Consider the following 13,941-nt stretch of genomic DNA (forward strand, 5'->3'; position numbering starts at 1 on the left):
GAACTCATTCGACACTGGAGAACCGATGGATACACCCATCTTCACTATGGGGCCATTAGGTTGATGCTCACACTCCATGGAAGACGAGGACTTCCTGTCTCCTCTAGGATCTCCCTGTTAGATACTAGCTATCTCCACTATGAAAATGCTGTGATTGTTACGGTCTTGACTACACTTCACACCGGAAGTGTCGTCCTAACATTGTTTCCCAATTATAATGTTAGTTTAAGAGACCCCACTGTACCAGAGAGACTAAAGGTCCAAGTCCAGATAACCGGAGCTACCCAGACTGCTGATGCTGTTTGTGCCACTCTCCACTACCAAATCATATATAGGCTACAGACCCATGCGGTTAATTTGGCCTTACCCAGCAGTAATGATAGTGCCTTGTTTGTTCTTGCAAACCAGGCAGAAGAAAGTCCATCGATCGTCCAAGTTCCCAGGAATATTTCCAGGGAACAGCTGAAGGAGCTCATCCCATTACAATGGGTGACAAATTATGAGAATCTCCACAAGCATCATGGCAAGCCAATCCAAACGGATCAAGCAACTTTCAGAAGATCCGTCGACGGAACGGTCAGAACAATCTTTCAACAACCTGAGACAACCTCATGTCCAATTTTTCAAACAATGATGTTAGAACCTTTCGTCAAAGAAAAAAGAATTCCTATCTTTGCAGTACATGCAGATGGGAGAGAGATCTATACCGACAGGATCAATGGTCATTTCATCTGGGATGTTGCCCCAGAAATGTGCGATCCTGAGTGCGATTGCTGGATGCACTCAGGAGACACCAGTGAAGAAGAAGATAGTGAATCAGACAGTGACTACAGTGACGATGAGGAGTGGAATACGCCTTGTAAACCACCATCTCGACCTAACAGAAGGCCAGATTCACAAAACAAGTCTTCCTTCAACAGACAACCCAACCAACGGAGCAAGTCTTCTTACAGCATGACCTCATCAAAATGTTCAGATGAGGTTAAAAGATTTTCTCCCCCTACACCTAAACCAGTACCATGCTTCATGTTTTCTGAAGCAAACAAAGATGTAGAATTTCCTCCTTTGGAAAGAAAAATAAATCCCAGTACGAGGTATTCTACCAAACCTACCATCATTCCTTCGGAGATTGGTACTGACGGAAAGCCAAAGGTGCTAAGTCAGGCAGAAGAAGTTCTTAATTGGCAAACAGAAAATGCTCAAGCACAGAACTCCCTGCTAAAGAAGATTGATGACAAGGTTACAAAAATGTCGAGTAGTATGCAAAAATCAGAAGATAAGCTAGATTATCTCTCCTCCAAGATGAAGTCATACTACCAAAAGTTAACTGCTGACATTTCCAGACTGGAGAATGAAATAAAGAATATCCCATTTGGTGCAGCACTGAACGAGAAGGATCGAGAAATCAGGAGTTTAAAAGCTCAACTCTTCCAATTGGAAGAACAAATAGAACAAAAGAAAAAGGCTTTACAGCCTCAACCAGTTGCTGCAGATCCTTACGCATTTTTGCACCCCCCTGCACCTGTGTCTCATTCTCTGTTCAAAACATCACCAGTCTCATGGTCTAAACCTGAAAGACTACATTACAACATTCCTACTGCCTCTGCAAATTGGCAATGGAGAAAGTCACAATCCAGTTCACAAAAAATCTCTAAATCAATAGAAGATGATTCCAAATCTTCTACCCCGGTTTCATCACCCAAAAGGCATGATACGGGAAAGGGTCATTACTTTCAAGACTCACAAGACCCTTACTCACAGATGATGATCAAAGAAAATGAACAACTTGCAACTCCAGAATCCTCTGTAAACACTGGATCAGAAGATGATCTTCTCACAAACTTATCTGACGAAGATTCCATTACTACAGCTTCCTCAGAAGCACAATTAGCAGATCTCTCTATTTTGATGGTATCCACCGGACCAGATCCTATTTATGAATCCCCTGATGAGAGCCCAATACAAAGTCCTAGAAATAGGACCACTAAACCAACTAGGGGACCTTGGTTCACTCTTGATGATGTTGACCCAAGTCAATGGAGATCTCGGCTAATTGAATTTGGAGCCTGGCTAGACACTAGATTCATGAAAGGAGATACTGAATCCTACAAAATCATTGAAGAATTTGGATGTAGGATGACTGGTATCCTAAAAGAATGGTATGCTAATTTAGGTCCAGTCGGTCAAAACACATTTCATGAACTGGGAAATGCGGCGACTGTCCTAGGTGCACTCCACGAAGAATTTATAGGAGATGGAGCTCTCACAGACAGGAAAATCAGACAAGAATTCTTTGAGATGAAGTGTTGTTCACTTAAACTAAAGGATCTTGATAAGCATTATTTAAGGATGCTTAAAAGATTCTATCTTCTTAATGGTCTGAATGATCCGAGCTTGAAAAGCACCTATGTAAGCTCACTTCCCACAGAGATCCAGCCAGAACTTGCAAGAATGGCTGCTGCTATGAATAAAGATTTCACAGGCCTGACAATGGGTAGAATCCATCAGATGACCCAAGAGGCTATAGACAAGCTTTGCCGACAACATGAATACTTCTCCAATATGCTGAAAGATAAAGGAAAGTATGCCAAAGCTTGCAGAAAACCTTTCTTAGAAATCAAGTGCAAAGATAAGGATCGATGCTACTGTCCAAAGAAAAAATTCAAAGGCAAGAAGTTCCCATCTCATTTCAAGAAAAAGAAGTATAAAAAACCTTATAGGTTTTTTAAGAAAAGAGAAATTCGTGGGAAAAATCCAGGACAAAGATGTTACATCTGTGGCAAAAGAGGACATTTTGCTAAGACATGTCCAAATAAAGCTCAAAAGGCCATAAAGATGATTACATCCTTACAGCTGAATGATAGGGATGAAGTAGAATCCCTTTACTCCGAACAAAGTTCTGCAGATGAAGATACTGTATTTGCTCTACAAGATTCTTTCTCAGACTCCTCTAGTAGTGATGCAGATAACTCTAGCCAAGAGGAAGATACAGTCCCAATCTTTGCTGTTGATCAATGCGATAGTATGAAAACTGTCGTTCCTCCACACCCTAATGTGGAAATTGAAATCCTACCATCCAAGTATGAGAAACCTATAAAGACTATAGGCTTTCTTGATACAGGTGCCTCTAGGACTATGATGAACCCAGAAATCTTGCCACCACATTTCTGGAAAAAGGAAGATACCTTCTTCATAGCAGCTGACGGAAAGATCTTCAAATCAAAAGTCATTTCGCGAGCACCAGTAGGCATCCGCCTTTTCAGAGAATGCATAATTTGGTCCAAAGTTGTTGGAACTAAATTACCTAACAAAGATATCTTAATTGGGATGGATGTTTTCACCCAAGCACACAGACTACTCATCCACCCAACTGGACTCAGATTCAAAGGAGAATTCAAGCCCTTTGTGCCAACTAGTAAGTTATATTCTCTTTCTGAAGTCCCACCAGAATTGGAAGAAATCAAGATACAACTGAAATCTTTATGTTCAGATAATCATAAAGATTTCACCCATCCAAAACCACTCTGGAAAAATCCTGATTTCTTTGTACAATTGCCATTCAAGCTAAATGAGGATGTAAATCCCACAAAAGCCTCTCATCCAGGCATGTCCCCATCTGATCTTAAATTAGCCAAACAAGAATGTCAAGAACTTCTCAGACAAGGTCTCATAGAACAGACGACATCAAATTGGGCGTGCCAAGCCTTCTACGTAGAAAAATGATCAGAAAGACTCAGAGGAAAGAAAAGATTAGTCGTTGACTACAAGCCTCTCAACCATTTCTTGAAAGATGACAAGTTTCCACTACCCAAGACATCCACTCTACCTATCTTGCTAAAAGAATCAAAAATCTTCTCTAAATTTGATCTCAAATCTGGATTCTGGCAGTTAGGAGTTGACCCCAGTGAAAGGCACAAGACAGCTTTCTGCATACCCAATGCACAGTATCAATGGACTGTTCTACCTTTCGGCTTAAAGGTAGCACCATCTCTATTCCAGAAAGCAATAACAAAGATACTCGAGCCACTCCTAGACAATGCTATCATCTACATAGATGATATTCTTTTATTCTCCACAGATATAGAAAGTCACAAAAGGCTCTTAAGCCAGTTCCTGGAAAGAGCAAACTTGTATGGCATCATGTTTTCAGAAAAAAAGATACAGTTAGCACAACAGGAAATTGACTTCCTGGGAATGAAGTTTTCTCAAGGAAGTTATCAGCCTCAACCTCATATTCCTGAAGAGTTACTCAACTTCCCTGAAGAAAATCTATCTGTTAAGCAAATTCAACAGTTCCTTGGAATTATAAACTACATCAGAGATTTCATTCCGAAAGTTGCCAGATACACAAGCCCTCTCTCAAAACTGTTAAAGAAAAATCCCCCTCCATGGGGACCAGAACAAACCAAGGCTGTCCAAGAGATAAAGAAGATTGCACAGAATCCTCCTGCATTAAAAATCCCAGGAGAAGGGAAAAGAATCCTCCAGACAGATGCAAGTGATCATTACTGGGGTGCTGTCTTCATTGAAGAAATAGACGGAAAGAGGTTCTATTATGGGCATGCTAGTGGACAATTCAAAGAAGCAGAAAAGCATTACCACACCACCTATAAAGAGGCACTGGCTTTGAAGAATGGAATCAAGAAGTTTGATTTCCATCTGCGAGGATATCACTTTGAAGTCCAGATGGATAATTCTTCATTTCCAAAAATCCTGGATTTCAAGAATAAGTTACCACCAGAACCTCAACTCTTAAGATTAAAGGATTGGTTTTCCAGGTATGATTTTATTGTTAAACACATCAAAGGAAAACATAACCTCATTCCTGATTTTCTTTCAAGATCACAAAAGCCAGTCTTAATCATCTCATCCTCCTATAGCTTTCCACTGATCTTCATGGCAAAACCTCTACCTGATACAGCAAAAACTAGAAAGCTATATCCTCCTGGTTTTAAACCTAACAGTCCTGAAGAAATTATTCAATTCGCCAGATCTCATTATTTTTATTATCTTCATGAGACTCTAAGGTTTAAAGTAGTCCCTCCAACCATGTTTGATCCTACAGAAGAACATCCCGGAATATTTGAATTATCCTTGTTGTTTGCCTAAATTGGTTGAAGGATGGACCTATTTGTGAGGAAGTCAATTTTGGTGATATACATGATATGGAAGTGGCAATTAAAGATGTTTGTGTAAATATCACTTTTGGAATTTTCATAACCTATGGACCTACATAACCGACAGTACTATCAAGAGGAAGATTGAAACCACAAATTTGCATTTGAATAGCCAAATCTGTGATGATGGATGGGAATTGGGCTTTCGCAAAATCAATTGCTACACTGATTCCACTCATGCCTTACACCATGTTACTACGGACCATATGTATGTATTCTACTCTCATCATATCTATACTTGAAGGGTATAGATATGTTGATCTCCTATACATCATCAAGAAGCTAATACTTTGGGCTTTGTATTTCCTAGATTGTAATGTTTTTCTTTTGTTTCTTGTTCCTTTCCGTATTCTACCAAAATAAAACGGAACACGGCAATATCAATGGGCTGAAAATTGTCCCAAGAAAACAAAGCTAGATGGAGTGGGCCCTCGTACACATTGAGTGGGCTATTTCCACGCATGCTCCCAACTCCTTCTAAAGTCTTCGGAAATTATAATAACGGAGTGGGCTAACTTAACCAAGCTAAAAATCAAACCGAATATAATGTTTTTTTAAAAATAAGATAAATAAAAATAAAAATAATAAAATATGAACAATGGACCTTGGAGTCCAAATACCGAATCCAAAAGTAATACCCCTATTGTAAATCTTTTGAGAACCTCATCTCTTCTGGCGAACCAGTCCCAACCAAACCACCAGAAATCAGATCTAAGGTCCAATTACCTTCTCGGGTTGGTTCTCAAGCCCAAATCTTTTCTCTCTTTCCGCAAAACCCTAGATCTCACTCCGCCAAGCCCGAAGGCCGCTTTCAGGGCTTCCGCTTCCAACTCCGTCAAGCCCGAAGGCCGGTTTCCGGGCTTCCGCTTCCAGCGCCGTAAATTTTTCACTGTAACAGCTGGTTAACCTCTTTCCACTCCTTATTCATTCTCTTTGACTCAAAAATGACTCAGATCGATCATCGATCCCAGCAATGATTGATTTATTAATATAAAAAATTTTTAATTTTGTTTTTTCTGCTCAAGAACTGCTAGTAGTTTTCATGTGTGCTCTCTGTTAGTAGTGCTTTGAGTAATTGTTGAGTATCATCAGTTATTACAGAATCACATCTCAGACAAACAATTCGCTTTCTTTATTTTTTTATTTAATGTATGCAAAAATGTTTAAATGTTTTTAGTATTCTAAAAATTAAATAACATAGAAAGGGGGAAAAGATATAAGCAAATCAGGTTTGATTAGTAGGGTAACGTTTTGTTAATGAAATGTAAATTTACAATGGTAATGTTTGAGTAATATTGAGTATTCCAGATGTTGTTATTTTGACTGAGCTTGGGCCAACCCAGCCCATTTGTTGGCCCAATTATTCTTAGGATATGATGATAGTGTCAGGCTGAATGAACTAATGTAATTGAAATGTTTGTGTTCATCTGAATCTTGTGTATTTTGCATTGATACATGATGCAATAAACATACAAGTGTTCTCTTCTGATCTATGGTACTTATGATACCGGAAACTTCAAAAATGGAAAAGTAGTCATGTTGCACGTCAGATAATACTCGTTGGTCTCGATACATATCCAAAAAGTATCCAGTCTTTTTTTTATTTTTTTTATTTGTTTTAACTTTTATTCTAGGGTACTTCTGGGTACTTATCCACAAAGTTTGCCTTAACTTAAGGTGCAGCCGTATTCTTTCTCATGCTTTGAGTTTGAGAGGAATTGGCGTTGGCAAAATACTCCTTTATTCATTTTTTGAAGAAAAACAAAGTGGATCCAAAATGGTTAGAATATTAGGTTTATGTGTATTCCAAACTTTGACTTTTGTCTATGATGAAGGGTATAAAATGGAGAACTAAGGTTCTGGGAGATTAGTGGATGATATATATCATCCACTTGATAATTGTGCTAGACATCTTGAATTGGCACAGTTGTCTCTTGAAGAACTAGACTTAGACGTATGCTTTTTCTGAATGATGGTAGAGGGAGAGGAGAGTGATATAATTAACATTAGACAATAGTATATTTTAGCAATGATGATTTGTGAAACCTAGGCTATGGTACAGAACCCGTATTTCCAAATATGCTTTTATTGATATAGGTAACAAAATTTGGTTATGATATGAGCAAAAATTGTATTCTATTTTTTTTTTTCTTTTGATCACGAATATCATTTTGTGAATTGTGATCTTCATTGTTATGAATTAATGAGAAATGATTAATGTCTCTTCCTTTACCAATATTCTCCATCTATATTATTTTTTTCTATAAATTTTTAGTAAACATATTCAGAACGAATTGTATACCAAATTTTAGAAATTGTCGTATCCCTGTGCCCATGTCGTACTAAGTTTCTGGGTGTCATAGTATAGTACTTTAATACATCTATATCTGGAAAACCTTTATTGATTGTAATTCACTATTAATTAATTAGTATCTTTTTCTTCCAGTTGTGAGGCAGGATGGTTGATACCCTCGAAGAAGACAAAGTAGCAGTGACTCCTGATATGAAAAAGGATCCAGTTGATACTGATGCTCTACCCAGCAATGATCTTGCAGAGTCTGAAACACTGCCAGGCAGTAGTGTGGAAAAGTCCGAGTCTGAGCCTAACAAAGATCTGTCCAATTTGGAAACACAGCATAACAAGGAACTTGCTGCTTCTGAAACACTGCCTACTAATGGTGAAGCAGTAACGTTAACCAACCAACATTTGGTCACCTCTGAAGAACCTGCAATTGACAATCCAGAGATTTGTGAATCACTAACCAGCAACCAGCCAGACAATGCTGAAGCCTTACAGAGCAGTCAGATAGTTAATTCTGAGGCACCACACACCAATCAGTCAGCCAACTCTGAAGCTTTATCTGACAGTCAGTATGTTAGTTCTGAAGCATCTCTTGATAAGAATAATGAGTTATTGCCTAACCAATCCATAAGTAATTCTGATATACAAACTGGTAAAGATGTGGTTGTATCTGAAACCCAGCAGACTGATGAGGTGGTTATGTCTGAAACTGTGCAAGGCAATGAGAGTATCATGTCTGAAACTCAGCAAGGCAATGAGGTGGTCATGTCTGAGACACAGCCTGACAGTGATGCAAACATGCCTAAAACTCAACAAAGCAATGAGGTGGTCATGTCTGAAACACAGCCCGACAGTGATGCAAACATGCCTAAAACTCAGACATGCAATGATGTGGTCATGTCCGAACCTCTGCCTGAAAATGAGTTGGCCAATCCCACAACACATCCTAACAATCAGCTCTCTCATTCTGAAACTGGTCATGATAATCAGTTCACAGATATCCATACAAGTCCTGTAGATCAGCTGCCTCAACATGAATCACTGCCTCATTCAGAACCACTACCCAATTCTGAACCACTTGCAGATACTCAGACATGTAATGATGAGGTCATGTCAGAACCTCTGCCTGAAAATGAGTTAGCCAATCCTACAACAGATTCTGCCAATCAGCTCTCCCATTCTGAAACTGGTTCTGTTAATCAGTTCACAAATCTCCATATGATTCCTGAAGATCAGCTGCCTCAACCTGAATCACTGCCTCATTCAGAACCACTACCCAATTCTGAACCACTTGCAGACACTCATCTGACAGACATCAAAGTAATATATCATAATCATCTGACCCATTATGAAACACTGCCCAACAACCATGCAAACCAGTCCGAGGCATTATCACAAAATCAGCTATCTAACTCTGAAGCATTGTCCCATGATCATCTGGTCAATTCCGAAATGCTGCCTCATTATGAGCTAGAAAATAGTGAAATAATGCACCACAATCAGATGGTTAATTCTCAAACAAACTATGAAATGACCGTTTCTGATGCCATACCCAGCTATGAGATAATAAATGCTGAGACACCACTGAACAGTGAGGATCGTACCCCAGAAACACAGCCTACTAAGCGGAGGAAAAAGAAGTCTATAGTCTGGGAACACTTCACTATAGAAACAGTTAGTCCTGGATGTAGAAGGGCGTGCTGCAAGCAGTGCTCTCAAACTTTTGCGTATAGTACAGGTTCAAAGGTAGCTGGCACCAGCCATCTCAAACGCCACATAGCCAAGGGGACCTGCTCAGCTCTTCTACGCAACCATGACCACAATCAGTTGTCCCCATATACTGCAAGAACTAGGGGGAGTGGGGCTGGAAATGCTAGCGATACACCTAAAAGACGATATAAATCCTCGAGTACCCCTTTCATCATTTTTGATCAAGATCAATGCCGCCATGATATTGCTAGGATGATCATTATGCATGATTACCCCCTTCACATGGTTGAGCATCCAGGCTTTGTTGCATTTGTCCAAAACCTGCAGCCTCAGTTCAAAATGGTGACCTTTAATTCTATCCAAGGAGATTGTGTTGCGACGTACCTGATGGAAAAGCAACATATTTTAAAGTATATTGAGGGATTACCTGGGCGTGTTTGTTTGACACTGGACATTTGGACATCAAGTCAATCTTTAGGTTATGTATTTATTACAGGGCATTTTGTTGATCCTGATTGGAAGTTGCAGAGGCGAATTCTCAATGTTGTAATGGAACCATATCCTGATTCAGATTCTGCACTCAGCCATGCTGTAGCTGTTTGCCTTTCTGATTGGGGGTTGGAGGGTAGGCTTTTTTCTGTCACATGCAATCAGGCACTGAGTAATGTTGCACTTGAAAATCTCAGACCTTTACTCTCTGTGAAGAATCCACTTATCCTCAATGGTCAGCTGCTGGTTGGTAATTGCATTGCCCGTACTTTAAGCAGTGTTGCAAAGGATTTGTTGGGTTCAGCAGAAGACTTGATTAAAAAAATCCGTGATAGTGTAAAATATGTGAAGACTTCAGAATCACACGAGGAAAAATTCTTGGAGCTGAAGCAGCATCTTCAGGTTCCCAGTGAAAGGAGCCTTTTTATTGATGACCAACTTCAGTGGAATAAATCGTATCAAATGCTTGTGGCTGCTTCTGAGCTGAAGGAAGTTTTTTCTTGTTTGGACACTTCTGATCCTGATTACAAGGGAGCCCCATCTATGCAGGATTGGAAGCTGGTTGAGATCTTGTGTAGCTACTTGAAGCCACTTTTTGATGCAGCAAACATTCTTACTACAACAACTCATCCCACTGCTATTACCTTCTTTCATGAAGTTTGGAAATTGCAGTTAGATGCGACTCGTGCAGTTACAAGCGAAGACCCCTTCATTAGCAGGCTTAATAAAATTATGCATGAAATGATTGATAAATATTGGAGAGAGTGTAGTCTGGTGTTGGCACTTGCAGTAGTGATGGACCCTCGTTTCAAGATGAAGCTTGTGGAGTTCAGTTTCACAAAAATTTACGGGGAGGATGCGCATGTGTATATAAAGACTGTGGATGATGGAATTCACGAGCTGTTTCATGAGTACGTGGCTCTTCCACTGCCACTAACACCGGCCTATGCTGAAGATGGAGGTGCTGGAAGCCACAGTAAGATGGAGGAATCCCCAGTGTTGACAGATAATGGTCTTACAGATTTTGATGCCTACATCAAGGAAACTACTAGTCAACATCTGAAGTCTGAGTTAGATCAGTATCTTGAAGAATCGCTGTTACCACGCGTACCAGAATTTGATGTCTTAGGTTGGTGGAAGCTAAACAAACTCAAGTACCCTACTCTTTCCAAGATGGCTCGGGATATATTATCTGTTCCGGTTTCTACTGTTGCTCCTGACTCTGTGTTTTATTCAAAAAGCAAAGAGATGGATCGTTATCGGAGTTCCTTGCGGCCAGAGACTGTGGAGGCCCTTGTATGTGCTAAGGACTGGATGCAGTATGGAACACTTGAAGCTTCTAATGCGCTTGTGCAAATGATATTTTAGATTCTTATAGCCTGTATTATATATGTAGTTGGTGGCTGCATTTTTATTTGAATTCTCCGATAGTATATTACGTGAGAATTTATCTGTTGTCGTCTTGTGTAACAGTAACATGCTCGAATTCATGTTTCCCTATTCCATGGGCATAGTCGTGGTTCAAATGGGGAATCTGCCCTCCCCTAATGCCAACATTGGGACATTGATTTCAATATTTAGTAGTTGTTTCGTTAGATTAGCTGTAAACTTGTTTTGTTGCCGCTGGTCTAAAGGGATCTTATTTTTATCTCACCCCAGTTACAGTTTCTGTTATTTTTATGGTGGACACCTGTTTAGTTCTATCTGGAGATCTTCTAATAAACTCACCGTGAGAAAAGATATTGCTAGCTTGCAAATGACAAGTTATTTTGTTTTTTTTTGTCTGCAACAAGAGAATAGGATATTCTGTCATGCAGAAAAAATAAAACTATGCATGGCCATATAATCAAACTTTGTCTTTTTTATCTTCCAACTATGCTAAACCTTGTTGAGTGACAGTGTCATCTATTATGGGTCTGATGGAATGAGCTTTATTTTTTATATAATAGAATATGTGAAACCACACCTATAGAGGCTTTCCTAAATGATTTGTTCCAGCATCCGTGTCCAATTTTAGGAAGCTGTGTCACTATTTCAAGATTGGATTTTTCCGGCTAAACGACCATTGTGGTGCACTTTTAGAAACAATATACTAAAATGGGGTTGTTTTGAAACATTTTACACCTTTGGGGCTGTTTTATAGGGTGTCGCTATGGGCCATAGCGACACTCATGCCACGTGGCTTTTTTAGGTCTGAATATAAGCCATGAACGCCATATTAGTAGAGTCGCTGTAGCTGGTGGAGACCTTCAAGGAGTCACTATAGGCTATAGCGACTCAATTCGACTAAAAATGAGCCTATAACAGCACACTTATATAAATAATATAAAAAAAATATTATTATAAATTTAAAAATACAAAAGATTATGTGAAGAAAAAAGGAATAAAGATAACGTAATATAAGAAAAACAAAAAATAAATTTTGTTAACAAATAATAATTAAAGTATAAAATAATAATTAAATTAAAAAACTGGGGCGCTATGGTCCATAGCGGAAGTGAGGCGCTATGGTCCATAGCGCCTGTGTAAAAGTATATTTAATATTTTTTAAATATAAAGTATGAAAAATAATTTATAAAAAAATGTCTGATAAAAAAGAAAAAAAGAATGAAAATTTTAAAAAATATAAATTTAAAAAATTAACTAATATAATGTGAAATAAATTAAAAAACGAAAAAAAAATTAAAAAACTGGGGTGCTATGGCCCATAGCGCCAGGGAGGCGCGATGGCCCCTAGCGCCTCCCGTGGCGCCTGTGTAAAAGTATATTTAATATTTTATAAATATAAAATATGATAAATAATTTTTATAAAAATAAAAAAGCAAAAAAGAATTGAAATTTTTAAAAAATTAAATTTTAAAAATGAGGTAATATATTGTGAAATAAAATTAAAAACGAAAAAAAAAATATAAAACTGGGGCGCTATGGCCCATAGAGCCTCTGAGGCGCGATGGCCCATAGCGCCTCCCATGGCGCCTCACAAATTCACCATCTGCTAGGTGCCACGTGTCAGTTTCACCGCAGGCGTGACCAATGACACGCTGACACGTGGCACTAAGGGTAAAAAATCATTTTTTTACAGTTATAAAATGGAGATGGTCCCCCCCCTCCCCCACTTTCGCTTTCGTTGTCTCCTCCTCTTCGGATAAGTTTCGTTTCACTTATTTATTTTTTAATTTTTATAAATTTATTTTATTAAATATGTTTTATTTATTTGACGTTTTGGTTAATAATAATTTATACTTTTTAATTAGATAATTATTTATTTGGATTGCTGGTGCTCGTGAGTTTCTTCGTTTGAGGTAAATTTTATTTTGAGGTTATTTTTTTTTAATATTTAAAAGTCGCTATAGGGTATTTAAACTTGAATATTTTATGTACTTAATAAATGTTATTTAAATTTTTGATGGAATAACACTAAGGCCAAGAAGACCAAGAGGTGATATATTGAAGGAAGCAAGAGGAATAGGTTAGTGTTGAAAAACCATAGGAGGAGTAAGCCTACTTTTGGGCCTTAACTCCTAAGTTTTTATAGCATTTATTTTTATTCCTATTTTTTCCCTTATCTTTAATTTCCTATTTTACCCTTGTATTTTGGGGTGCTTAGGACTTAGAATTTATTTTCCTTGTATTTCCCATCTTTCCTTTGTATTATGGGGTGCTCTAGATAATTAGGTTTTTAATTTTGGGCTAGGGTGTTAATTAGAGGGTGATGCATGTTTTTTGGTGTCATTGGGTCTATTTTTGGTGTTAGAAAGGCTTAGGCCCAAGTGGAGGGCAAAGGTTGCATGGTCTTATCATGCACCTAGATATAGCCAATCTAAACCCAAAGATTCCATCCTTGGCCACCAAGTTGCATCTAGGGTTCATTTGCATTTCATTTGGAATGCATTTGCCTACTCCAAATGCAACCCTAGATGCCTCCCCTCCTATAAATACCCAACATCTCACACCTTGTAAATACTTTGGAATTTATGATATTAAGAGAGCCTTTGTGCCTTAATATTCTTCCTTAGTCCCCTTGGTCATTTCGGCCACCTATCCTTCTCATCTTCACCGTGAGTGTTCTCACCTTTAGGAGTGGCCTTCATCCATCAATGAAGTGAGCCAAAACCCTAAAGTACCACCTTAGCATTTCATCAAACACCTAGCCTCCATAAACACCATTCACCCATCTCCATCTCCAAGGCTAGAAACCTTGAGTTCCATGATCCAAGGAGTCTGGTCATCCCTCTTTCATGCTCTTTACTCAATCCATGCAAG

General features: G+C 38.6%; 1 protein-coding gene across 4 annotated transcripts; it reads left to right on the plus strand.

Moving 5' to 3' along the window:
• The first annotated feature begins 5,805 nt into the window (after positions 1–5,805).
• Positions 5,806–11,331, plus strand: LOC109808211 (zinc finger BED domain-containing protein DAYSLEEPER). 4 transcript variants are annotated; one of them, XM_029273653.2, is made up of 2 exons: positions 5,806–5,911; positions 7,624–11,331. In XM_029273653.2, the coding sequence occupies exon 2, from the start codon at positions 7,636–7,638 to the stop codon at positions 11,044–11,046; it is 3,411 nt and encodes a 1,136-aa protein (XP_029129486.2). In that variant the 5' UTR covers positions 5,806–5,911; positions 7,624–7,635; the 3' UTR covers positions 11,047–11,331. The 4 variants fall into 4 exon arrangements, with proteins under 4 accessions (XP_029129486.2, XP_020226693.2, XP_020226694.2 ...); XM_020371104.3 differs by having other exon boundaries at positions 5,807–6,078; XM_020371105.3 differs by having other exon boundaries at positions 5,807–6,068.
• The last annotated feature ends 2,610 nt before the right edge of the window (positions 11,332–13,941 follow it).

The sequence above is a fragment of the Cajanus cajan genome, chromosome 6 (assembly GCF_000230855.2).
Source record: "Cajanus cajan strain Asha chromosome 6, NIPB_CcT2T_4, whole genome shotgun sequence".
NCBI classification, from domain to species: Eukaryota; Viridiplantae; Streptophyta; class Magnoliopsida; order Fabales; family Fabaceae; genus Cajanus; species Cajanus cajan.